Genomic DNA, 26377 nt, shown 5'->3' on the forward strand with positions numbered 1-26377 from the left:
TCCCAAACAAGTGAGGAATATTATGAGCTCACTCCTAAAATTGAAGGTGCTACACTCGAAACAAATCGAGGCAGTGTGCATTTTGTAAACAAAAATGCGGCACTATCTCATCTGCGGTGTAGAGTTGACCTCTCTAATTTTTCTTTCCACCCTCTCCTGATGAAGTTGTCCTTCATCAAGATGTTATTCCGAAGCATAAGCCACAGGAAGATGTCAACTTTCAAAGCAAATTTGAGTGAGAAGGGGATTTGCATTCTTTTGCAGATGCGAGGCTTTCCTTATAAAATGATGATTCCACAGAGAAGTTACGTACAGTCCTTGGTAAAAAAAAGACCCCCAAATCAAATCAGTGCATCATCCTCATTGTTGAGCCTTGGCATTGGCATTCCTCTTTGAGCTTATTGCACAATTAAATTGATCACCTCAGTGACAGCCTTGTTCCAGGATCCCACCTACAATGGCAATGGCAATGAATCGATCAGGGCTTCTGCAGCAGGGCGGTGAGGTAGACGTGGTCATGCTTGGCTCCGGGTGGCGCCGTGGGCGTGGGTGTGGTCTTGTCGGCGACGGCCCACTTGAGGGTCTTGTAGCCGAGGCGGCGCAGCATGGGTTGGTAGACGGCGGCGAGGTCAGGGCGGCGGCACCAGAAGTGGTCGACCCAGAGCAGGCCGCGGGGGCGCAGCACCCTGTCCGCGTCGTACCACAGGAACTCCAGCGCCGCCTCCGGGATCCAGCGGTTCACGGCGTGCCCCGCCCGCACCAGGTCCATGGTGGCGTCCCCCACCGGGAAGCGCTGCTGCAGCGGCGCGTGCAGCGGCACCACCCCGCGCGCCGCCGCCGCCTCCGAGTAGGGCGCCCCGAGGTTCATAGTGGTGGTGAGCACGGTGGCGTTGGCCGCCCGCTTGAGGCGCGCCGCCAGCGTCCCCGTCCCGCCGCCCACGTCCAGCCCCAGCCGGATGGGCCCCGCGCGGCTGAGCGATGCCAGGCGCAGCAGCTGCGGCACCGTGAGGTCGAGGGGCCCCTCCGCCCGCAGGAAGCGCGCGGCCTCCGTGCGCGCGAGGTCGAAGCCGAGCGAGGGCGGGAGGCAGGAGAAGGAGGTGCATTTGGCCCCCGGAGGCCAGCGGACGGCGGAGTCCGGGAGCGGGGAGAAGGGATCGGTGGGCAGATTATTCAGGTTGTGAGAAGACGAGATCGAAGATGATGAGAAGCACCTTCGCCTGGGCAGCGGGTGGCAGCCGCGGAGGAGGAGGGGCTCGGCGAGGGAGAGGGCGTCGTCGGGGCAGGGGGAGAAGGGCGTGTAGGACATGAATCGGTGGAGGAGGTCCGGGTGGGCTGAGCAGGCGGAGGCGAGGGGCGCCAGGCGGGAGTAGAGGAGGAGCTCCGGTGGCGGCGGCGGAGGCGGGGGCGTGGAGGAGCGGAGGTGGTTGAGTTGGGAGACGGTGGCGCGGATGGCGGTCAGCTGGCGGAGGAGCTGCTCGTCCTGGGCCTGGGCCTGGTGCGCCGCCGGCAAGAGGAGCGGCGGTGCGGTGGATGCGCGGGTGGAGAGGTGGTAGAGGGACAGCAGGTTGGTGGCAACCATGGAGAGTAGGAAGGCGATGTTGAGGCTGCTGGAGCTGGAGACCGTCGTCTTCCTCATCGCCGGCACCCCATCCAGATGTGAATCCGCCATGCCCATGCCCAGAGTGAGTTGTCGGTGAATACAAGAGTGTGGCACCTCTCTCTGCTTTCTTGATCTGCTCTGCTCTGCTAATAATAATAAAATCACTTTGACTTGTGTTGACTCTTGTCTGCTTAATTTGATTTTGATGATGCTGCATTCGCTTTAACTGCAATCAGCTGCTTCATTCCACCAAGTCCAGGTCCTCCCTTACAAAAATTAATTACATATACAAATAGTTCTCCCTTCCATGTTACTCCTACCATATATACGTGTCTCTGTATATACAGTATTTATTCGGTCGTAGGATTATTAATCACAATATCAATCTGTACTGGGTCTGTTTTTCATGAATAGTGACAGACAAACAAATATATATCCAAATAATACTAGTAAGAAAAGTGTTGTGTTTGTGAGGCAGAGGCATCGCCAGCTATGAAGACTAAGCTGTGCCTGATCGCCGGAAGAGAGCAAAATAACGAGGCGACGACCCCCGTTAGGGCGTAGGCGATGGCGCAGAAGGGCAACGCTTCAGGCTCCTTGGCTGACACCGCTGCCGTTCCCAGTCCATGGGCACTGCATGTATGTATGGATCAGATTGCACGCCTAACATCACCCTCTTATTTATCAATTACTGCTCCCTCCGTTTCCCTCTGTTTCATGTTACAAGACATTTTAAATTTGGTTAAAGTCAAACTTATTTAAATTTGACCAAGTTTATAAAAAAAAAGTAACAACATTTTTAACCCAAGACAATTTTATTATAAAAATATATTCAATTATTAATTTGATAAAACTAATTTAGTGTTATAAATATTACTATATTTGTCTATAAACTTAGTTAAATTTAAAACAGTTTAACTTTGATCAAAATCAAAACGTCTTATAGCCTGAAACAGAGAGGTATTATGCAATTAAACAATAAACATCCATCGTCACACAAAGCAAACACACGCCTAGCAATTTCTCCTTTTACCAGATCTTCGTATATTTGGTCGTAGTAGCCATGTAATCCACTCCATACTACTTTGAGGCACGTCAAATGTTGGACGTGAAAACCCACATTTAGAGCAAGTATAATAGTAAGCTATAAGCTGGCTAAATGCTGAGGTGGAGGAGAGAAGAGAGGAGAAACGGGCTATAAACTTACAGCCGGTTCGAACATAAGAACCAAAAAATTCTATGAGAAAGATAAGTGAGCCATATATTAATTGTAAAGAGCTAACTATTATATGGGTACGCTGAGCTTATAGCCAATAAATCGGCTGTATTATTACCGTTGCTCTTATATTGTGATCCTACCTGGAAGCTGTCCCTATTCCTCGTGCGATGGGGTCTTTGAGGCGAAGCTTGTCCATCACTGCTTGCGCAAAATTTGCGCCGATCAGCCCCGTGAGGACAACCACCGCTGCGGTTACTGAAGTATTTACACCTGCCCACCCAACACACCATTATTATAGATGAATATTAATCTATATGCATTTCATTATTAATCTGTCGTTGGATACTAGCTATTCACTTTTTAACTTTGATAATATGTCTTTTTTTTAAAAAAAAATACACACATATATATACATACTTAAAGTACAGACACCATATTAGTAATGCATGTTACGATATAAATACAACTATATAGTTTTCATTAATCATAGATAAATCGTCTAAAAGTTAATAATGGTTGAAATATCGATGATTTCATTTCATAGTGACAAAAGAAGCAAGGACGGAGGAGCTAATACAGATCGAGGAGGGACAAACCTTCAAAGAGAGAAACTACCCTCAAAGCTAATGCCACGGTTATACACCTGGGCAATATTGATATGGTCAATATTGGCTCTAGCTCTACCACTCGTCCTAGGATGGCAGTTGAATATAACGAGAATGTTGATGCCACAGCGATTGATGTGAAAATTTCCGCTGCATGCCTCCTTACAAGCTGAAATATTATATTATCCAACACAAAAACATTAATTAATTACTCCTTGGTTGGATGCATGGTTAATTAGCTAGCCAACAGCTAGGCACACTCGTCTCGCAACAAATTAAACAGAGAGCTTCGAATATGATCATGTCACAACATATATAACCATATGCTAACTACTAGTAATACTACTAACTGAGAGAAGGGTACCTACCTTTCTCTGATTGAACATTGAAAATGCAAACGATATGATGACAGACCCAAGAAATCCCATGAGGATGTCACCAGCTCCTGGATTTGACGGAGACTCTGTGAGGTAATCACCTGGACAACCATACATACATATATATTTGAGAGCATTATATATATAGGATAAAACTGATCAGGGAGCACGACTTTGCGATTGATGCAATTTGATTATAGGAGTATCGATCAGGGTTGGGGGTTAAGCCTAGAACCTAGCACTGCATCCACTCCAGACCGGGAGAGATACCCATATGCTACTGCCGCCAAATCTGCAGAAAGTGCACAACAGATGATTGGGTGTAGCACTTTCTTGACACCAGATGGTAACCTGTGAGAATTATATTGAACGTTAGAGAAATTAATATAATGGAGTAAACTAGGTTGCACGCTAAAATTTGAATTTTAAAATTTTGATCTTAGAGTTGATGTTGAAGTTTTCTCAAGTAGTAGTAGGTAGTAGTAGTTTTCTTTTTCAATAGTGCGGGATTTTAATCGCTATCAAGATAGATATAGAAGTTTTTTTTTATTTTTAATTTAGAAACACGGTGCAATGTTTTATTAATTATTATAGGTACTTTATGTATGACTCATATATTTGCACTAAATTTTGAGATGAGGTTAATGAACAAAAGGTTATGTTTAAAGTCAAGAATAAAGAGAGAGTAAATATAAAATGGAGTAGTACCGGGAACCAAGGATGTAACCGAAAACAGTGGAAGCAAGCAAGAAAGGAAGGCATGTTGTTGCGGTGGTACCAAGCGCAGTGGGGGAAACATACGCAACAGCAAAGGAAGCAACAAAGACAGCAGCCCAGGCCCAGAATTCAAGCGGCCCGAAAGGAGACGGTCTCTTCATGGGCTCAGCTGGTATAAGCTGTGTCTTCACTATCCTTCTCACACTCAGCGCCGTGTAACCAGCCACCACCAGTGAAGCAAACCAGCCACCAACTAGTAAATTATTAATATTAAAAGAAGAAAATTCATGAGCAGAGCAGAGTCATGTCGATCATCTGTACGTACGTGGAACGAATTATAAATTAAGAAGAGTAGTGTTAGTTACAGTAGTTAATTATTACATGTGATGAAGAGGATCTTGAGGGCAGAAGCAGGCGAGACGTCCCTGACGGCAAGCGGCAGGACGACGAGGGAGGGGACGAAGAAGAGGGGCAGCCACCTGTGGATGAAGACGGTGGCGGGGTCGAAGAAAGCCATGAATCCGTTGGCGAGCGAAGGAGGTAGGAAGAGGAGGAGGGCGAAGACGCAGAACATGGCGAAGAGGGCGCTGGGGAACTTGATGGAGGCGGCTGCGAAGGCCTGCTCCACCAACTTGTCGGCGGCGACCAATATGCCCAGCGACACCACCAGCTGCGCCATATTCCGCACAAGCTGCATGCGCCATCTATTATTTCAAATCATACTTCTTACTTACTACGCGTATGTGATAGATAGATAGATAGATGAACGAATTAATGCAGGTGATCTGATCGATCACAGAGTGAGTTAATTAAAGAAGAAATTGCTCACGGTGCGCAGCCCACAATGGGCGGTGGCGGCTTCTTCTCCGACTCCGACGGCGATGAGGTGGTGGTTTAGATCGTCAACAGCCATGGGGACGGAATGCTCGGGAGCAGGAGGAGAGGAGAGATACGTACGTTGTAGAGTTTAATGACAACTAGCCGGGAGGAAGGCCTAGCTCGATCATATATACTACTCCAATTCCAATATCGATGCGTGCGGGCGGCGACCGGTGGAGGTCGGCAGCGACGGGGGCAAGGAGAAGGCGCAAATCATCATTCAATAATGCACTGCACTGCACGGGGGACGGCCTCTTCCTGCCAGGCCCAACTGCCGTCACTGTTCCATACGTACGATTTGCTTCGTTTTCCTCCTCTCATCCCCTTCCCCTCCCTCAAACACTAGCCTCTCTCGCTATCTGGAGTAAACTCCCTTCCCTCGCCGGCCACTAGAAGACTATTCATTCAATTTCTGGGATTGGGATTGCTGGCCACAACTTGGGAGGACAGATAAACACACACCAACAATGGATAGATAATACTACACAGGTACTAATAAGTAAATTACTAGTAGTAGTATAATATCACTCTGCTTGTGTTGTGCTTTCAGCCAGCGTCAACATCTCTCCCTCTCGACGTTACAGACAAAACCCAAGGGAAGAGAACAACAACACTACAGTACCACTCAACTTCATCTGTCCAACACCTACTACACACTCTGGATTATGCACCAAACGCCTCTGCTATAGACATTTGTATACAAGGAAACCAACACCCCCACCCCCCGCAAAAAAATAAACAAGAAACAAAGCCTCTCCCATGTAATTAAGCTGTAACAACTCGTACAAGCATCACATTCCATGACACAAGCACACACTCACACTATAACCGCCAACCAAGAAGGCATCTTCACTACATTTCTCGTCCGTGGTGACCCCAGGGCAGCTTACTCCAACTCAACGTCATCTCTCCTCTACAACTTATTACGCTGCCACCGGTTGCTGCATTAGACCCCCAATTATCCCTCTGCTTGTTTGCCTCCTCAATTTCTCCTGGATACGCCCCTTGATGGCAGTTTCCTGACCATACCAACGAGGAATCAGTGTTGGGTACCACGTCCAAATAATTTTGCATTTTACCCTCAATCTGGCTGTCGACGAATTCTCGGCAACCTTGTCTCAAGTTTCATGTATAAACTTACCATGTTGTGGCAGTGTTCCTCAAACTTCTCCAAGAAACCAGCAACCCAGCGATCTGCATTGGCCAACCATTCTTCATGATTTATTCCAGCTGTCTTCGCCACCGTTTGCAACTGCACCAAATAATTTACCCAGCGGGTCAGGATATCTGTAAAGTCGTAAACACAAGGGGAACTCCCTGTCCTTCCATGTGACACAGCAGAAATATCTTAGAGTCACATGCATGGTTTACCTTTTCTTGATGCGCCTTTACAGTCTCTCGCAGTTTATTTATCTTCATGTTGACCTGGAGTTGCTTTTCCTGATAGAATGATAGTAAGAACCCATAAACAAGCATGTCATTACTTGCAAAAGCAGCAAAACCATGCAAATAATAAAAATGCATCTGAATTTGTCTGCAAGAAGATGAAGGTAAACCAACACAGAGATGAGACTAACCTTAACATAGCTTACGCCTAAATCTTTCCTTGTGTATCCACGTGCTAAATTCCTCATGACATACTGATTGTAGTCCTTCAATATCCTCATTATGAGGTCTGATGTGGATACACCGTCTGTCCGTTTCGTTTCCTTGAATTTGCCAATCTTTTTAACCTAAGTACATGAAGACAGCCATCAGTAAGGAGCAATGCAAGAGAAATATCTGTAGTTACTAGTAGCAAATATAGCTACTCTGACTTACAAATTCATAGACATCATTAGCAGCTCCACTAGTATCGGCATAACTGTGGCAAAAAAAAAAGGAACTCCGGTCAGTTAAGCTGAAAGAGCACAGTATTAAAGGGACAAAAAATGGGAATTCGATAATAGTTGGTGTGCTGCTGAAACTTACGGCAGTGCATCATGAGCAACATAGTCAATCTGATGTTTGTCAATGAACTCTTGCGTGAGGACCCATGGAGCATCAGGAATGACCTCATCAACCCATCTAAGAAGGCAGACAATAATGAAGCTTGATATCAGCACAACACAAGAGGGAAGGAAAAAAATTGACTGATGTAAAAAAATATCCAGGATCAGTGGAGCTATGAAAGTAGCTGAGAGGAGCAAGGTGAGAAGTAATTATGGAACCTAAATTTACAGCACTAAATTAGAGATTAAGAGGCCCCTTGAAATAAGTTAATCCAGAAATGTAGTTTGCAAAGAGCACAACAGAAGGGAGACTCAAGCCGCGAGCATAATATTGTGGCTAGGAAAGGGAAATAGAAACGTTGGTGGCTTCCTTGTGTGCTTGTTAATCCAAATTCTGTTCTCTACGTGTTGATTAAGGAGTCTAGTCCAATCCAATGCAAATGCAGTTGTTGCATATATATTGATATGTAATACTAGAATCCAGTAAGAGCAGTTGATGAAAATCCATGTACGTATGTGGTAAGGTGAAGAAGGAAGGAAGGAGACGGACTTGCAGTGGCGAAGGGACTCGTATCGCTCATCCTGGGTCATGACGGTCTTGCCCTTGTAGCGGTTGGTGAGCTCGTCGTTGCAGCAGCCCACTAGCAGGTACGTGTTGGGGAACCTGCGATCGCCATGAGCAATCAGGAATTGGAATTGAACAGATCTCTCGATCTATTCTAACATAGAGGCCCAGATCCAAGAGAAATCGATCGGGGGGATCCATGTAATGTAATGTAAAGAAGAGAAGAGAGAGAAACTGACAGCAACTTGGCCTGCTCGAGGGCGCGGGCATGGCCGAAGTGGAAGAGATCGAAGATGCCGTCGGCGTAGACGCGGACAGGGCGGTCGGTGAGCTCCGGCGGCGGCGGTTGGGTTTGTGAAGTGGGCTTGGAGTTGGAGTTGGAGGGAGCCCTAGTCCGCTTTCTGGAATGCGAAACGCGCGCCATCGATAGATCAGATCCTTCCTCGTCGCCTCTGCCTCTCTCTACCTCAAAGTCCTCAACCGGATCGAGGAGAAGAAGAACCCCCTCCCTCTTCCCTATTTTGGACGATCGTGTCGACACGAGGGAGGGGATCCTCTCAATAAAAAGGGAACAAGACTCCGACTCCGACTCCAGGTGGGTCACGCGTAATTTCTACACTACGCACTGTTAGTATCTCTCTCTTTAATATTTTACACATCATCAATTACTTACTCCCAACATATGCATAATCCGCCACCCGTCTCATGTTCTACTCGAATCGAATCACTGCTTCAAACACGCCTTCTTCGTCTCCTTTATTTCTTTTTTATTCATTTTATTATTATTATTATTATTATTATTATTAAGGTAAATTAAACACACGCACACACACACTCACATGACAACTTATATATGCGATACGATACGATGCGATGCGAGTGTATCATCTCCATTATACGCGCGAGGGCGAGGTTGAATCAGCAGACTCTTGGAGAGAGATGTGTTTCTTCAGTTTTTTTATCTTTTAACAAAGAAAGAAAGCAAATCCATCATTTATCCGCGTCCGCGGTGGCATAATAATATGCAGCGGAGGACACGCACCCACAGCCTCGCCACGACGCCGCCGCGATGCGACTAGAAACAAAAAAAAAAAAGCAAACAAACCTCCTATTACAATCTCTTTCTTTTGCCTTGTTTACCGAAAACAAAATAGTTAGAATCCAGGGGCCTGGTAGGATGCCTGCCCTTGGTTAGTTGGTTCGTTAGTTCGCTGGAGTTTGTTGAGCAGATAGATACACAGAGATCGATTTAAACGCATCCTACCATCCATCAGAAAACAAAATACCAGATGATCGATAACAAGGCCCAAGTTAATAGTATTACATATATATGTTTGCAACCATAGTATTATATCATTGACACCTTCATCAATCCCACCAGTATTCCAAGAGCATATGCTCTTAAGCATATTCCTACCCATGAGCGACTACAAGTAACAATACATAAAAATTGACCACTTCTGGTCAGGATCTACTCTTCTACAGGGAAATTAACAGGCATGCTGCTGGACAAGCCAGCCTGGACTGACCTCGTTTGTTTCTTTGTTTTTCTAAATAAAAAAAATCTTTGGAACGAAGGCCTGCCCGGACCTTTTGCTTTTTCGTTTTAACAAACGGGAGGAGGCCTGGCCTAACTTGACGGCCAAAATGAATCTTTGATTGAATGCGTAAATGTTGCTTCTTCTCTGATCATAGCCTGGATCTGCCACTGGAAGCATCAACAAGAGAGTCCTTGAGAAGCCTCCTCAGAACCTTGCCAGCAGCTGACTTAGGTATCGCCTCCACGAATATTACCTTCCTCACTCTCTTATACGACGCCACCTGCACCCACCATAACAGTATACAACATCACACTACTTGGTAAGCACTCTACTAGACAGCATCAGCCCAAGGATTATTACTTCAGGAAAAAAAAAGACATATTGTTAATTTGGATGGGCAGGGTCAAAGAACAACCAGCTTCTGGATGGACAATGTCTTCTATGGCTGCGGCCAAACCAACTGACAGACAGGCTCATATCAGTTACACATTCCCATCGGTACACACGGGGGCTCAACTGACAACAACCACATCTCTGTTTTCAAAACAGGTGGGCTGGATGCAGAGGAGCACACTGACCAACACGACTTGAGACTAACTAATATCTGCCATATTTATTTGCACAGGTGGGCATAAAGCTTGTAGTGATCCATTTTTACTGGAATTTGATACTCTAGCTAACAAGAATGCACTCTGTGCACTTGCTGTTATTATTATCTTGTAATGTTCCCAAGCAAGAAAATATGGTGAGTGTTGTGTTGTGTAGGACCTTCTTGTTCTTACCTGCTTGGCCACATACTCCATGACATGCGTACAAGAAAGAGTGCTTCCAGATTTTCTCACCACAAAAGCTACAGGTATCTCTCCAGCTTCTTCATCTTCATCACTAAGTAACGAGAGAATCAATGTCAAAAAAAAAAAGTAACGAGAGAATCAAAGAAACACGTTGAAGGACATGATAACAGATAAAACAGCTATAATATCACGCTGTTTAGAAATAAAAATCTTACGATGTCACAGCAACATCAATAATTTCAGGGTGCCGGATCAGAACAGCTTCCAAGTCAGCTGGAGCTATCTGAAGGCAAGAAAAATACACCAATTTGTTACAACCAAAGACTTCCTTGCATGATACCTGAAATTCCTTGAAACAAGAACAACGATATTGTATTCCAACTTCCAAGGCCTGCTACAGGAGGCCATACCTGAAATCCTTTGTACTTGATTGTGTCTTTCAAGCGACCCACTATGAACAAATACCCATCTGAATCAAAGTAAGCAATATCACCAGTCCTCAACCAGCCATCCTTTCTAGTGAAAGCATCATCATCATCATTCAAGTAACCTGTGACGAAGCAAAATTCTGACAACCCAAATACAAAGAGGTAACAAGTACAGCATACCATGATTCAAACCTAAAGCGGGATATGATGTTACAGACTAAAGTATGGAAGCTAAACTAAATCCCCATTCCCCATGGATCTCAGGAACCTTGCCTAACTGATCTCAGGAACAATACTTAGTGAAGGCAGCTAAATCTATTCCTCGAGAGCAGCATGCATTGGGAATCTTTCTTTTTTGGCTAAGCATGGCAACCCATGGGAGTCCTAATGCAGTACCGTATTTAAAAAGAGTTTAGTGTTTAGCACTGCAACGATTAGTGTTCGGCAGAGCAAGTACACAAGGTTAAAATCAGAATGATTCTGTTATCTGCAGTGGAAAAAAAAAATGACCACCCCACGTTTTTATCTAAAAAAGAATGACCATGTTATCTTCAGTCAACAAGAATAACCACATTATCTAAAGGAGCTAAACAAGATGGCAGAGAGTACAGAAGAAACTAGAGTCAGTAGAAAAGCGTAGTTTTCATATAAGATTCCAAGCAGCCAGATCATACCAGCATATGTGAATAATTAGGCTTGTTAATTAACTTTTGAAATAATTATCAAATCTTTTGTATCAGACTGCAAAAATAGTAGAATTTTGAATAAAGTAAATTTTTTTTGACACGGTACCTTTCATTATAGCCGGGCCATGGAGCCATAACTCCCCATAAGAGCCTGGAGGCAGACAAGAACCACTTTCCAGATGAACAATTTTAGCATGCATGTTGGGGGCTAAAAGACCTACTGAGGCATACTTCTTGTGCTTGCATGTATTGAAGCCGCGAGTTCCTACGGCAGTAGATTCAGTCATGCCATACCCCTGTGCAAACATTGCATGAAGATATATTGGAGATTTCAGAGCCCATTCCACATATATACTATTCCCTAACAGCTGAGTAAAATGTAGTACATGCAGTAGATAAAGACAAAATATTCATTAGCAGCCACATTTTTAATTGATACGCTAACTGAGAAACATGGGACAGAAGCAATTAATAATGCATATATATATATATATATATATATATATATATATATATATATATATATATATAGAGAGAGAGAGAGGGGAAGGAGTGGAGGGACCTGAATGAAATCAACGTGGGGGAAGGCGTGAAGGAAGTGGTGAATGAGGGTGTGGTTGAGGGGAGCAGCGCCGCTGGAGACCTGCAGCAAGGAATCCAATTCCAAGGGCGGGTTGGCCCTGAGCAGTGCCGACATGATGGGCGGCACGAGCGGCAGGTGCGTCACCTTGTACTTGCGGATGGCCTTGACGGCGTCGTCGACGTTGAACCTCCTCATCACGACAACCGTGCAGCCGAGCGAGAGGAGGCCCACGGCGAAGAGGGAGAGGCCGTAGACGTGGAACATGGGCAATGCCGCCAGGTAGACATTGTCACGAGCAGGCCGCGTGTACTGCGACGCCTCGAACCGCACGAACAGCTCCACCATTGCGATCAGGTTGCGGTGCGTCACCACCACGCCCTTGCTCCGCCCGCTCGTCCCCGACGAGTAGAGGACGGCGGCGGCGTCGTCCTGCCCCACCCCCACCCCCATCTCCACCGGCGTTTCGGGGTCGGTCTCGAGCAGCGCGTGGAAGAAGAAGTCGAACTGATCATCATCATGTTGCTGCTGGAAGGTGTCGGGCACGAGGACGAGCGGGGCGGCGAGAGGCGGAAGCTTAGCGGCGTTGTGGGTGGAGGCGAGCACGAGGGAGGGGGCGGTGTCCCGCAGGCGCGCGGCGATCTCGGCGGGGGCGCTGGAGGGGTTCATGGTGGTGGCGACGGCGCCGGTGGCGAGGACGGCGAGGAAGGCAACGGGGAAGGTGAGAGAGTTGGGGAGGAGGAGCAGGACGAGGGATCCCCTGGCGATGTGGAGGCGGCGGCGGAGGCCGGCGGCGAGGGAGGAGACGAGGCGGCGGAAGTCGGCGCAGGAGAGGGTGGCGGCGGTGGGGGCATCGACGAGGAGGGAATGGTGGTGGAGGGGGAGATGGGAGAAGAGGTGGGGGACGAGGGAGAGAGAGGGGTCGGAGGGGAGGGGTAGGGGAGGGTGGAGGCTGCTGTAGAGGCCCGTGGCGGCGGAGTAGAAGCTCAAGCTGGGGTGGGCGGTGGCGGCGGCGTCGGGCTGCATTGCGGTTTCTTGAGGCGGCGGGTGGAAGGAATCGGAAATTAAGGTCGGCGGCGGCGGCGGCGGCTGCTTTCAGTTGAGACTTCAGAGATCGAGAGAGAGAGATAGGAAAAAAAGAAATCGCAGGGAGGAGAGGAGACAGAGGAGGAGGTTCACGCAAAAAAGGAAGACGAGCGTGAGGCTCCTGCGCTGTGAGCCTGTGACTGACTCTCTGCGCTTTTCAAATTATAAGTTGCGTGTTTGGTTTTGGCATCATCTTATCTCCTCCTATGGACTAATATTTCCTGCGGCCCCAATCCGCCATTTCACAGCCCATTCTAGCCCAATAGAAACAAGGAATAAGTCCACTCGATTTTAATTGATATCCCTAAATCGCAATACCTATACCTTATTAGAACCAACAACTTATAAAACCGGGTTCCTTCAGCAGTATAAATGGTTGGTTTCCCTGACATTGCAAATTGACCTGTCCACTCGTTCTAATTAGGCATTTATGTGCCAAAAAAAAGTGGGAGACCTCCACAACACATGTGGGCGCTTGATCTTGAGGCCACGACGTTTTGACTAGCCCATCGACCCCGCCTAGCTTCCTCAACTTGATCGAGCTCCATCCAAACTTTGCTTCTCCGCGCGGTGCCCTTGACTACTCCGCGCTCTTCGGCCACCATGATCTAGAGGACGTTGTTTGGGAGGCATAGCTCAATGTCCGCCGTGGGTGCTGTAAGGATGCCGTCAGCGGCTGAAGAGTTCGAGGCCAAGGTGATTTGCCGCCTTGACCTACAACTCTAGCTACCTCTTCTGTCGGTTCTAAACCGCTTCAGCCTGGCAGGCAGATCACCGAAGCCCTCGCGAACAAGCTCATCGGCCACTGCCCCTCTCACCATTGGCGAACTCCTAGGGAAGAGAAGGGAGAGGTGGAGTGAGTGGGAAAAGAGGATAGGTCAGGAAAGGTTGAGGTCCGATTACATGTGGGCCTCACATGCCTTTTTAATTTTCTTTTTGTGACTAGGATGCCATGACAACTAAAACAACCATCCATACTATCATGGGACTTGATTTTGAACGGTTTGGGTTTGAGATTTCTAATATTAGGTTTTAGGGATGCCGATTAAATTCGACGGAAAAATGAGGGACGGCAAATTGACTTATTCCTAAAAAGAAACAAAGAGAACTTACATGGAAAAAGCTCAATTTGAAATATAGATTGGATGTGATTTGTATCTCTCAAGTATAAAATCAGGTACAATAACTCCAACTATTAAAATCGGTGCAAAATGACTCCCAGATAGTATTGTTGGTGGTATTTGCTGACATGGTGTCTATATGGCAACCCAATCATTTGAGAAAATTAAAAAAAATATGAAAGAGCCCATATATCATCCTCCCCACATTCTCTTTCTTCTTCCTTCTCTACCCCACTCTCTCTCTCCTTAGTCATTTTGGTGTCATCAACAAGGAAACGATATTATACCTAGTTTTACAGGCTGAGGGATACGGATCAGGCATACCTGGCCTATATTCGAGGGAGTCAAATTGGAATTTTTCCGATTTACGTGCATATACACACTCAATCAACTCACATATTCGCATTTACAACAGATCATTAAATAATTATCAGCAGCCAGTCGGTCGTTAATTAGAGGAATAAAAATATCACCCCCAATTGACAAAAGGAAAAAACAAAAGAACAAACAATCTAGTGATTCAGAAGCTAAGAGACTATCTGGGCGATTATCAAGGGTCGACGCCATAATGGTAGACAAAGTGCGGCGGCGAGGGTGAGTCAGCTGTGTCGGAGGGGCCCATGTGGTAGTGGCTCATATGCTCATGCTGATGGTAATGGTGGTGTGTCGTCGTTGTGGTCTGCTCATGGTGATGGTGGTAGTAGTGTGTTGTAGCCTGGCTGCTCTTGCTCTCCTCCTCTTCCTCCTCTACCTGCCGATGATGATGTTGCTGCGCCTTGTCGATTCGCACCTCTACCTTCTCCTCCCGTTGCTGCTCCTGCTCCTGCTGCTGCTGCTGCTCAAACATGTGGAAAATGGGGTGCAGGTAAGCGTTCTGCAGGTACGATTTGAGGTTCAGGTTTGGCTCCGACGTGCGCTCCAGATTGTCCTTCTCCATCGCTTCCTGCCAACACCACAGGTTATTCCCTCGTTAATTAGATGTCATTGTTGCATATACTTGAACAAATTATTCTTGATTTCACAAAGAGAGTAATGAGAGATGCACGCACCTCTAGAGGGTACTTGCGGAAAGCAGGCTCGAAACGGCTCTTGCAGTACTTGTGGAACCATATGGTGAGGAGTGGCAGAAAGATAAGCAGCGGGGTGGAGTAGGCAGCCTTCATGGTGCTCATCAGCCCAAACAGAGTTACATGCGAGATCAGCAAGCTCGCTATTATGCGAGAGTGCACCTGAGGCCAAAACGCAGCAGCACTCTCGTATTCTTGGTTGTACACGTTGATGATCTAAACAAAAAAAAAACACATTTTAGCGCCTAACTGAATAGCCAAACCAAAACAACCATCACTTTCAAAGCCAAAGCCAAAGCCAAAGCAGCAGGCATGACCGACAGACAGACTCACCTGGTGTCTGTACACGAGGAAAGCGAAGGCAAAGAAGATGATAATGAAAGGGAGGAGAATGGGGGTGACCACAGCATACACAAGCCCAAGAAGAAAATACAGCTGCAGTGATGGGAGGTTCTCTGCAAGCCCAATGCTGCCCGGATCCATTGCCCTCTCCCTGTCCCGCTCCGTCTTCACAATAAACATGTTCTTCAGGTGGTATATCACCAGCGGCTTCACTCGAAGAATCTCGTTCGCGATGCCAGCCCACCCGTCAACCATTATGTATGTCATAAAAAATGTAGCTTTCATTGGTATAGCTACTCCAATGGTCCTTGGTATTCTGCAGAAATTGGAAGGAAGGATCATATCAGTATATTTACTCGTATATGCCATGATCGCATTAGTTAATTGAGGACAAGGAAACAGTAGCATATGTGACAAAAGAGAGGTTGCTCGAAGAAATTTACTGTGAAGGTGGCTGATGGAAAAATGCATTTAGCTGTTCAAAAGCTGTGCCAGCGATTATGCTTCCAAGAAATACATTCACCAGCATGAAGTAGTAATATTTTGAAGCAGCCCTCCTTTCCAGAGATGATAAAGACACATAACCTTCAACCTTTGACATAATCATCAAAACCGTTGGGAGGATATACAGAAAAATCTTCAAAGCCAAACCCGGAAGGAAACCCTGCAGGAAGGATTTCACCACTGGTCTGCAAGTTATACAGCAAGCCATATGATGAGTGAATAGCAAAAGGGGCGCAATTTACAGAACCTCGACAGATATAATGGGAGCTAACTTACGTGTCTATCACAGGCCTTAGGAAAGGTGCAACTTTTTCAATACCCTCAAGATTGGCAAGTGATTGCACAAAAGCTATAGGTATCATGTAGAAGAACACCAGAGCAAAAACTGCAATGGATATCAGGAACTTGCGGATACTGAGAGAGAAAAATGGAATGGCAAGATTCTGCCAATATACATCCCGCGGTTCAGGAGCCCAATCAGTTAGCCATTGGGTAGGATTCTTTGACTGTTGTGTCTGTGCACATACAGCAGCTCCCCATCTCGAGTCAAATGTCACAAAAGCAACTGGCATAACAGCTTTTGGGTCATTGAGAACTCTTTGACGCTCAGATGCAAGCTAAAAAGATCACAATAACAAACAGCTTGTGTTAAAAGTTAAAACTGAACAAGAGCCTCACTCATGCATACAAACATACATGCAACAGCCTGCAAAGTTATGCTGAGTGCCTGTGAATGGTAAGAAACACGACACTGTGGGTTCTAGCTCTACCTTCTTATCAAGCTCGCTGATTCTAGCACGGTAATAGTCGATTTGATCCACTTCTCTACCGCAGAAACCAAGGCACCCTGTCTGCAGAACCAAAAATATTCACAAGCTTGAAACATTTCTTGGGGGGAACATGAATTCAGAACGAGTTGTCCAAGAACTTGGTATTGATGCAAACGAAAGGACAGGATCAACGTTTATAAAATACCCTTCCAATTGGTCTTTTTCCAGGATGCCTTTCAAACTTCAGCTGGTAGTAATCCAACCAGTTTTGAAGCCTCTCTTTTTTCTTCACAAGTTTAGCATACCTGTTTGCGTTATAAACAGCCTGAACATCCAGATTGAGGTTAGTTTTGCGGTCAGTATATTCATCAATAACCATGGTTTGTAAATTGAATATCGGTCAGAAATCAAGTAGAGCTTTAAACATCATTCCAGTTTAAATCCATGATGAGGCATAAGCAATGGTGAGGATTAGGTACCTGCTGACCAAGATAGTGGTCTGGATGATTCCTACGGAAGAATTCATCCACTGTTTCAGATGTTGAATGGCTTGAAACATGAGGTATGTTTCTAACAATCACCTGCCATGCCAAAATATATTAGTAAGTGATATAGTATAACTATGGATCTCAATATTAAATGGTATCCCATTGAGTTATATCACAATAAAAGGAGTATGCCCCAGTCAGCAAGACAACACTATAGACATTAAATCCAAATATTTGTTCAACTGCTCTTCTATTCCTTTACAAAAAATTTAGTGGAGCTTGGTTGTGATACATAAATTGTAGTAGAACTAAATATAGCATTGCCTAGTTATTTGCACTTACAGTGAACTGATCAGCACAACGCTTCTGAGAAGCCAGGAAGTGCAATCTCATAAATGCCACATTGCTATACTCTTTGTATAGCATAAAGCAAGTCCAAAAAGTGAACACATATGCCATTAATAGATGGATAAAGAACCTGAAGTGAAATGCAGAGGACATGGTCAGACAATTTCAAGCAATGCTACAAATGAAAGCATAAAGCCAGAGCAATGTAGAGTTCAAGTACAGCAGTCATCAACAATTATACGAGCTCTGCCAAAGAATAATTAACACTGCTAAGAGTTCATGATTAAGATACTTGTGGACAAACCTGTTGGATCCAGGGTTGACATTTGATATGGAAAGCTTATCAATATCACTAAAGACAATTTCTTTTCGTAAATTAAGTAACGTGCCACCAGAGACATTAACTGGAATAAGAACCAGCAAGGCGACAGTCATGATGGGCAAAAATATCTTGAGGCTGCCAAAGAAACAAAACAAAAGGGTTAGTGTGCAAAACATAGAAACTGGTTAAATAAAATTTGATCATTTGTCTCATGGCACAAACTCAAAACTTTTGCTCACAGGAAAGTGGGGAAAGGGAAAAAGAAAAGGTCCAAGGCGCTGCCTGAGGAACTATGGCTGAAAAATCCTCAAACTTCTAGCACAAGTTAGTTAGTTAGTTTCCCCCCACGTGATGGTGGAGTTATATATACTTTGTTCTGTACAGTACTATAAATAAGAGAATGACAAGAGTACAAGTATCAAAATATGACTAGTACATCCTGTATAGGTAAAACTTTTTGAGTAAATTTCATGCAAGTTCCAAAGTGGCAAGAAAAGCATCTCCAGTTGTAAAAGAGCAGTCCCCACCATCACACGGATTGAGGAATCGTTGGAGACAAACAAAAGTTGGACGGCAATTTTCCAAAGGTAGTGGGCGAGCATGATTCAAGAACATGAGCAACACGCCAAACATTAGAAATATATGTGTATATTTTAATTTAGAACTGCATTATGAATTCATAGGAGTACCAGTCGTGTAGGCTAGGCCCCAAACAAAATATACAGGCTATGGCTCTTCCTCCATGAAACAAGGCCAGGAATTGCGGTGCACATCAAGTTAAGATTATCCTATCCGCCGACACCGTTTTCAACGAAGGAGTATTAACTAGTCCAGTAACTAATTACCGCGGGATCCATCACGGCCACAATGTCGTCATCACCAAACACATACAAGCAATATAGTAATATTCTTGGCAAGCAGCACTCCTCCTCAATTTGTGAGGTCCAATCAATCAATTGTGGATGGAATCGGAAATGAGCGAAAGTATTCAGGAAAGAGCTCCTTAATTAGCGGCAGAGAAAATAAAAAGGACTACAGTAGTGTAGCAAGCAAGGATTTTCTTTACACAAAAAAAAGAAGCAAGAAGAGTAATTCCTATCGCATACTCCATGCAGCTGGAAACAACCATAATTGAAGTCCATAGTAGTACTGTATGAGCAGGACGACTTTGGTAGGAGACACAGGCAAGCAAGAGCACATACTAGACACAAATCAACAAGAGTTGCACTAGGAAGGGAGGGATGCCCATAATAATGTGCAGTGCAGGGAAAGCAAATGCAACTACGTATACGGTGGTGCTTAATTAATCTGGAATACCAGTAGAAGTAGTGTAGTAAAAAAGAAAAGGAAGGGAGGTGTAGGAGGGAGCGAACCAACCCGAGCGTGTAGATTCGGAGGTAGACGGCGGAGTCGAGGCCGGCGTGGTGGATGAGGTCGGGCTGGGACATGCGGAGGGCGCCGGGGACCCAGGCGAGGAAGCGGAGGTAGGAGCAGAGGTCGAGGTTGACGAAGCCATGAGGGTGAGGGTGGTGGCGTCGCTGGCCAGTGAGGTAGAGCTTGGGGAAGTAGACGCGGTCGTTGATGGGCTGGAGGCGGAGGGCGGCGAAGATGAGGAGGAAGACGAAGGCGCCCAAGATGTTGATGAAGGCGGACACACCCAGGTCCGGCAGCGTCGCCATGCCCTTCCCTTGCCTTCTTCCTAGCTACTGTACTGAGTATGGGGAGGCGAGAGCGGCAGCAAGTGTGCAGCCTTGCCTTTCTGGCTGCACGACTCCAGGCGTGCAGTGCAGGCCAGCTACAGCCTACTACTACATTCTTTTTTCTTTTTCTTTTTGGCGCTTGGAGTTTTGTAACCCGTGTGTTTTGGCTCTCTCTCTATCTCTCTGCTACTATACTGATCATTGAGATTTGAGGAGGGTGCAGCGCTCTACTTCTTCCGTCCCAATAAAAACTAATTAAATTCAATTCTAAATTTATCTCTGTCCTAACAAAAAACCAATATAGAATTATGTTAAATCCAATTTTAAATTGGTTTTATTGAGATGTGCTCCGTCCCAATAAAAACTAATTAAATTCAATTCTAAATTTATCTCTGTCCTAACAAAAAACCAATATAGAATTATGTTAAATCCAATTTTAAATTGGTTTTATTGAGATGTGCTCCATCTGTCTGAAAACCAATCTAATACAAATATAATACATTTTAAAACTAAGAATCTGTCATATCCTAATTTTAGATTTCTTTTTTATGGTACACAGGGAGTAGGGAGTATTAGTATTTTGTTGTTAGCGACTGAGCCGATTGATTGATGCCAGATGATCAATCAAATAAAGACATTAGGGCCGTGTTCTAAACAGCTGGTTCAGCTTAGCTATTTCTCGTTTCCATCAGTACGTTTTTTCAAACTAATATTCGTGCAAAAATTTTCTATATAAAAACTTTATTTAGTTCACAAAACAAAAACTTTTCATCTATCACATCGAATGTTTGGACACATGCATAGAGTATTAAATGTGAAAAAAACCAATTACATAGTTCTGACAGAAATTGCGAGACAGATCTTTTAAGCATAATTGCACCATGATTTGATAATGTGGTGCTAAGTAAACACTTACTAATGACGGATTAATTACGTTTAAAAAATTCATCTCGCAGTTTCTTGGCGGAATCTGTAATATGTTTTGTTATTAGACTACGTTTAATACTTTAAATGTGTGTCCGTATATCCGATATGACACCCCAAAACAAAAAATTTTGAGAACTAGACCGGGCCAAAATATGCTTTAAAAAATCAAATAAAATCATTTTTAATTTTTTTAATAATTAATACCTAATTAAAATGCTAATCATGTTTCTCGTTTTACGTGTAGCTAATAATATAAGGTGGTAAGATGATGTTTGGGTGGGAGGGATCCTCCCTCCCAAACATCACTTAAACCGGCTAGCCGAGAAGAACACGGCCTTAATATAATGAATCGAGATAAAGATCTATCATATTCGTTTAATTTTAAATTGTTTTATTTTGAAACAGAGAGAAGTAAGTATCATTCACATGCACGATCCATCCATTCATCATCGATTCGATCAGTTAAGTCAAATAAGCACGCAACGGACACAAAAAGGCAGTTGGCACATCACATGTATTCCTTGGACTTGGAGGGAACGGTAATTAGCCTAGCCATACATGTGCAACAACTCTACGCAACACATACATGCTGCCACGTCTTCCTTCTCATCTCTCATTCTTTCATCTCACATGTTCCACAACTGTATCCAACAAACTGAATTCACAGGTCAGACTCATGTTCAGACCTACTCTCTCCATCCCATAAAAAATAACATAGTACTGGATATTTGGATGTGACGTATTCTAGTACATACTTCACTTCTGTTCAGATTCATGTAGTCTCAGGTTTTTTTAGACGAAGGAAGTAGCATTCGCATTCCCTTCTTCACAAATTTATTTATTACTCTAAAACATAAACTAGAGCTACAGGTTAGCACTACACTATCTTTTACACCTAGTTCCTTGGTTCTATAACACTAATTGTATTTCTACCATTTAAATTATATCCTAAAAAGATTGCATTTTTAATAAAGTCTACATACATACAGTGTAATCATTAAATAAGGTTATTGTGGTCATTTGTGTGTGCCGCTAATTTTTCTTTAACCTCCATGAAATGTAATTATTCTGGGACGAAGACATTATTATTTTTAGATCATGCCAAATATTCAGCAGGTGCCCAATAACATGGCATAAGCCAACTGCTCCTGCTGTACAGCATTAATCACACATATATCGTTCTCAAGGAAAAAAAATGATGTGCTCATGTATTATGAACAACAACCCAGTATGGACATATATGTTTGAACTATACTCTTTCTCCAACCAAAGCAACGACCGAAAGCAACATAACTCACTCTCAATGGATCTCACTGTGTTACCTTACCACACCACAAAGATAGTCAGTCAGTCAGTCCAACAGCTTGCAACATCTCTGAATAATAAGCAGTTCTCCTACGTGCCAGCAGCCGCAGGGCAGCTGGATCTACAGGCTGGCTTCAATTTCTTCCAAGGTGAGCCCTTTCGTCTCGGGCACGATGAAGAATATGAAAACAAGAGACGCCACTGCAATCACCCCAAACGCAGAGAAGAGGATCCCAGTTCCAATCAAATCCTACACCACAGTCACATATATAAGAGCAGTCAGTACACTCATACATAGCCTCTTCTTGGCTGGCATGTCATGTACACTCCATTGCACAAACCAACTTGAGACATACCTCCAATGGGGAGAAAGCAAAAGTGACTAGTGCATTGGAGGCAAAATTCACAAGAACAGCAATACTCAACCCACGCCCTCGCAGCCTTAATGGGAAAACTTCCGAAATCATAAGCCAGCCAATTGGACCGAATGACAGCTGCAGAATAACTTATCATTAGACAGATAGCCAAATATATATACACGGGCAGAATATCAACTGAAACTTTGCTACATAAAATTTCTATTTTTTTTCATTCATGCCAAACAAGGGTAAACTGGCTGTGAGTACCTGGTAGCAGCCAACATAGAGTAGAAGTGCTATTACAGCCACATAAGGAGCATCCTTCAATAAGGTGTAGTACGAAGATAACAAAAACAAGGAAACAGCCTGCACATTAAACCAATTAACAGATAAGTTGAGTGAGGCAGCAAAATCTCCTTGAAGATTATTGTATTATTTCACTCAAAAGAACATCACTGCATTTTTCAGAAATACGAACAAACCATCATGTGAAAACTATGCCTATAGCACCTATAGTCAACTCATCCCTACAAATTTCGATGCTACTTTGTTCCACAGAAACATACAACTGAACATGAAAATATACGATTAAGTACTTTTTTTCAGAAAATAAGGAGATACAGTTCTATTGAGATATCAGTTGTGTATCACATTGAACAGAGAAAACGAGCATGTGAATGATTGAATTGATATTTATTGAAGAAGCTCATGACTGCTTTTATCATATTTAGATAAGAGTGCATATGTTGAGGCTAGACTTACAATCCCACTAACACCTCCAATCAGTAATGGTCTTCTCCCAAGTCTGTCAACCACAAGAACTGCCACACCAGTCATAATCAACTACAAAAGAAACACAACATCAGTTGAAATGATGCAGAGAGTATTTATTTGTTGCAACTTGTCTTCCCAAAATTAGTCACAAGAGTTATTTGTTGTAGATGTTCATGTTTCTTTATTTCTTGCACCAAAACCAACTGTATCTGCAATAATGTTGATTTGTTGCACTGAATTGATGCAGCTAGGACATGTAGCTCACTAGCTCACTGTTTTGTTAAATTGGTATTTGTGGCAGTAGGTCTATCGATTTGTTGCGCGAAACTTCATAGTTTTTACAATTAGTAATTGCTCATTGTTGCATCATGAGCCCTTGCATGTTGCATGGTGGTGTTAGTATTTTTGTGACAAAGGATGTTGTTTTTTCTCTGGCTTACATGGTGATGATATTCTCTCTCTTTTTTTTTGCTGGGATGGTAAGATATTCTAGTGGAGACTCAAAACACTTGAAACAAACAAGCTTCACTTTTATGGATGCACAAATTAATTTTAGATGAAGAGGAGAGGAGATGCAGCACATAAAAAGGAAAAGGGGATCCTCCCAAGATGGTCATGTCATCAGGTATTTGGTGCTGCCGTCTCAATGCCTGAGTGCTAGCTGTGTCCTTTTTTTCGTTAGTGTTGTCGTATCGAATAATATCAAGACAAATAGTGGTACAGGTTATTGCTCTTATGGGTGTATCAGTTTGTACTATTGTAGTAATTTGTTGCTAGTTCATGTTCATTCATAGGGGAATGGCAAATATGGAACAGCTTAAAGTTTGAAAATATCAGCGTGTGTTATATGTGAACTAATATTAAGAAGTACTATATACCTTCAGTAAGCCAAGAAGAACTGATACACGAGTAGCATCAGATGCACCAGAGAATCCAGCACTCTGCATGAAAGAAAAACGACAACTATGAAAAATACAGGAACTAAAGCGATGAAAGCATGGTGTCTGGAGGTCCCGTGAGCCCCACTTGACCTTACAAGAATAACATTATTTTTTATATTCTTGAGCAATACGGGGTAACATCTTATAACATGTAGGGGCTTCCATTTTTTGAGAGCCAACCATAGCACCACAAAAGGACATAGCTGAAATACGTAATTCATACAGAAAAGCATCAGTACCTGAAGGATTGTCGCAGCATAATATAGCACACTTGGTTGACCAGTAACCTGACAGATTCATACAGCAAGTGCATAAGAAACACACCGTCAGTTTCATCTTTACATCATGGAACATACGAGTATGGCTATATGATGACTTAAGAGACCACCTGCTGAAAGAACACCAAGCCACATCCGATTATCATTGCTTTGAGGCATTTTCCCTGAAAGATCTCACTGAAGCCTGCTTGCCTCTCTTGATCAACGTATGACAGTTCATCCAGAATCAAATCAACTTGTTCCGAAACCAAATCAGGAGAAGCTTGACCCCTCAATCGACATAAGCAACGGGTAGCATTTTCTTTTGACTCCATAATATTCCTCTTCCCTTGTATGGCACATAACAGAAGCCACCTAGGTGAAGCAGGTAACCAGCACATCCCAATTCCCATGATGAGACATAATGGTGTACTGGTGGCATACATGTAGCGCCAACCAGAAACCACTTCGACAAAGAGACTGCCTGCAATGTAGCCAAGCTGCAAAAGAGAAACGTAAGTAAATGACTAAGTAGTCTGAGAGAGAAAGGAAGAGAGGGGGAAAAGGGCAGGTCATGTAATGTGAACTTACAAGCATCCCAAGAACAATAAAGAATTCCTTGAGAGAAATGAGCATGCCTCTTATCTGACTTGGAGCAGTCTCTGCAATGTACATTGGAGCAGCATGCATAGCCTGACGAAAGCAAAGAGTTAGCGTAAGCGTCATAAACACCGTGTGGTGTTTGTATGTGTTTTGCAGTGTCAAGTATGGCATGAATAAGATAATTGTGGTTGATTACCAATCCTATTCCTATGCCATAGAAAAAGCGGCCAACCACCATGATAGGGAAGTTAGGTGCTGCTGCTGTGAGAAGAGCTCCAATCAAATATGAGACAGAAGAAAGAATAAGCTCTCTGCGCCGTCCTGTGGTAAGAGATAAGCATAAGCGAAAACAGAAGACTAGGGCAATGTTAAAAGAAAAGAGAGGAGGTGGGTGGGGGTATTAGACCTAGAAAATCGGCAATGTTGAATGCCAAGATGGAACCGATGAGAGCACCATAGAGTGAGCCACTGACCTGCATAAGCATAACGAGAATTGGGAAGAAGAAATGAAATTGTGGTAGTGTACAAGGAAAAAAAAAGAGAAACAAATGGAGGAGAGGGTAAGGGCATTACGACAAGGCCGGTTTGCAGCGATGACAAGTTGTACCATGTGGTGCCACTGAAGGTGGATGACTGCAAAGCAAAATGATGGGTAATCGCTCAAGTAATATATAGTTCTATTATTAACAAAATCGATGAATAGTGGAGTATAGTAATAGAGACCTTGAGCGATATGGTAGCACCAGACGTTGCTCCGATGTCGTAGCCATAGAGAAGGCCGCCCAAAGCTGGAAATAGGAAGCTGCAGAAGAAGGTGCCAGCCTTATTACCGACCAAGGAAGAAGAGGAGGAAGAAGGAGGAGGAGAAGAGGAACCCACGGGAGGATTGCGGCGGAGAGGCGGTAGGACTCGTGTGGCGCGAGCAGCAAGGGCGCAGTGCTCTCGCTCTCGCAGTCGCCGTGCTGGAGCTGGATCCCCTCTGCCCTCTGAAATCAATCAGAAAAAAGAAGAAGCAAACAATCAAATCAATCTGCCGAGCCGATGGAGTAGTAGTAATTGGAATTGGTAGAAGCAAGATCGACAAGTACCTTGTTGTTGGTGGTGGAGTTGGAGAGAGGATCGTCCGCCATTGCCTTTTTTATATATATATAACTTGGAAATTGAAGTTATGGAGGTGTGGGTTCTCGTTCTCGGAGGAGGAAGAGGAACTTCCTAGTTGCCCCCTTATTCCCGGACTCGTAGCGTCTTTGTATAACCAACCAACCAACCCACCCACAAAGCTCAGTCCTCCAAGCTAACTATACGAGTCATTTGGCTACATAACATGGACTACTCCTATGAACGGCACATGGTCAATCAAACCAGCCGCCTTCTTAACAGTCTTTCTTTTCCTTTCCTTCCTACGTGCCGAAACTTTAGCAACCGTCTTAGCAGTCTTTCTTTATCTTTCCTTTGTGAAACTTTGACAGACATTGCTGCTG

General features: G+C 44.2%; 6 protein-coding genes across 11 annotated transcripts; all 6 read right to left on the reverse strand.

The window, feature by feature from the left end:
• Positions 1-236: 236 nt before the first annotated feature.
• Positions 237-1722, reverse strand: LOC4349507 (probable methyltransferase At1g29790). Its single transcript, XM_015758753.3, has one exon. The coding sequence runs from the start codon at positions 1673-1675 to the stop codon at positions 479-481; it is 1197 nt and encodes a 398-aa protein (XP_015614239.1). The 5' UTR covers positions 1676-1722; the 3' UTR covers positions 237-478.
• On the reverse strand, positions 237-5654 carry LOC4349509 (plastidal glycolate/glycerate translocator 1, chloroplastic). 6 transcript variants are annotated; one of them, XM_015758748.3, is made up of 8 exons: positions 5348-5654; positions 4900-5209; positions 4510-4771; positions 4037-4152; positions 3793-3902; positions 3416-3593; positions 2960-3089; positions 237-2233 (listed from the first exon to the last, which is right to left on the reverse strand). In XM_015758748.3, the coding sequence occupies exons 1-8, from the start codon at positions 5429-5431 to the stop codon at positions 2047-2049; spliced, it is 1377 nt and encodes a 458-aa protein (XP_015614234.1). In that variant the 5' UTR covers positions 5432-5654; the 3' UTR covers positions 237-2046. The 6 variants fall into 6 exon arrangements, with proteins under 6 accessions (XP_015614234.1, XP_015614237.1, XP_066160881.1 ...); XM_015758751.3 differs by having other exon boundaries at positions 4603-4771; positions 5348-5633; XM_066304784.1 differs by having other exon boundaries at positions 237-2310; positions 4603-4771; positions 5348-5633.
• A 236-nt stretch (positions 5655-5890) lies between these two features.
• LOC4349510 (choline-phosphate cytidylyltransferase 2) lies at positions 5891-8534 on the reverse strand. Its single transcript, XM_015758754.2, has 8 exons — positions 8193-8534; positions 7939-8052; positions 7369-7464; positions 7219-7261; positions 6975-7130; positions 6769-6837; positions 6539-6649; positions 5891-6416 (listed from the first exon to the last, which is right to left on the reverse strand). The coding sequence occupies exons 1-8, from the start codon at positions 8375-8377 to the stop codon at positions 6321-6323; spliced, it is 870 nt and encodes a 289-aa protein (XP_015614240.1). The 5' UTR covers positions 8378-8534; the 3' UTR covers positions 5891-6320.
• A 691-nt stretch (positions 8535-9225) lies between these two features.
• LOC9272068 (4-coumarate--CoA ligase-like 2) lies at positions 9226-13196 on the reverse strand. Its single transcript, XM_015758747.3, has 6 exons — positions 11965-13196; positions 11509-11698; positions 10699-10838; positions 10504-10571; positions 10277-10379; positions 9226-9774 (listed from the first exon to the last, which is right to left on the reverse strand). Exons 1-6 carry the CDS (start codon positions 13006-13008, stop codon positions 9643-9645), a joined length of 1677 nt encoding a protein of 558 aa, XP_015614233.1. The 5' UTR covers positions 13009-13196; the 3' UTR covers positions 9226-9642.
• A 1369-nt stretch (positions 13197-14565) lies between these two features.
• Positions 14566-19757, reverse strand: LOC4349511 (CSC1-like protein At1g32090). Its single transcript, XM_015759320.2, has 11 exons — positions 19408-19757; positions 18013-18165; positions 17703-17838; positions 17352-17453; positions 17078-17197; positions 16873-16953; positions 16379-16719; positions 16042-16287; positions 15590-15914; positions 15239-15472; positions 14566-15132 (listed from the first exon to the last, which is right to left on the reverse strand). Exons 1-11 carry the CDS (start codon positions 19707-19709, stop codon positions 14740-14742), a joined length of 2433 nt encoding a protein of 810 aa, XP_015614806.1. The 5' UTR covers positions 19710-19757; the 3' UTR covers positions 14566-14739.
• Positions 19758-21844: 2087 nt separating this feature from the next.
• Positions 21845-26088, reverse strand: LOC4349512 (D-xylose-proton symporter-like 2). Its single transcript, XM_015759034.3, has 14 exons — positions 25985-26088; positions 25776-25882; positions 25620-25698; positions 25470-25529; positions 25303-25369; positions 25093-25217; positions 24885-24986; positions 24425-24793; positions 24276-24323; positions 23974-24036; positions 23084-23164; positions 22589-22687; positions 22319-22456; positions 21845-22212 (listed from the first exon to the last, which is right to left on the reverse strand). The coding sequence occupies exons 1-14, from the start codon at positions 26024-26026 to the stop codon at positions 22084-22086; spliced, it is 1509 nt and encodes a 502-aa protein (XP_015614520.1). The 5' UTR covers positions 26027-26088; the 3' UTR covers positions 21845-22083.
• Between the last annotated feature and the right edge of the window lie 289 nt (positions 26089-26377).

Source organism: Oryza sativa, chromosome 10 (genome assembly GCF_034140825.1).
Source record: "Oryza sativa Japonica Group chromosome 10, ASM3414082v1".
NCBI classification, from domain to species: domain Eukaryota; kingdom Viridiplantae; phylum Streptophyta; class Magnoliopsida; order Poales; family Poaceae; genus Oryza; species Oryza sativa.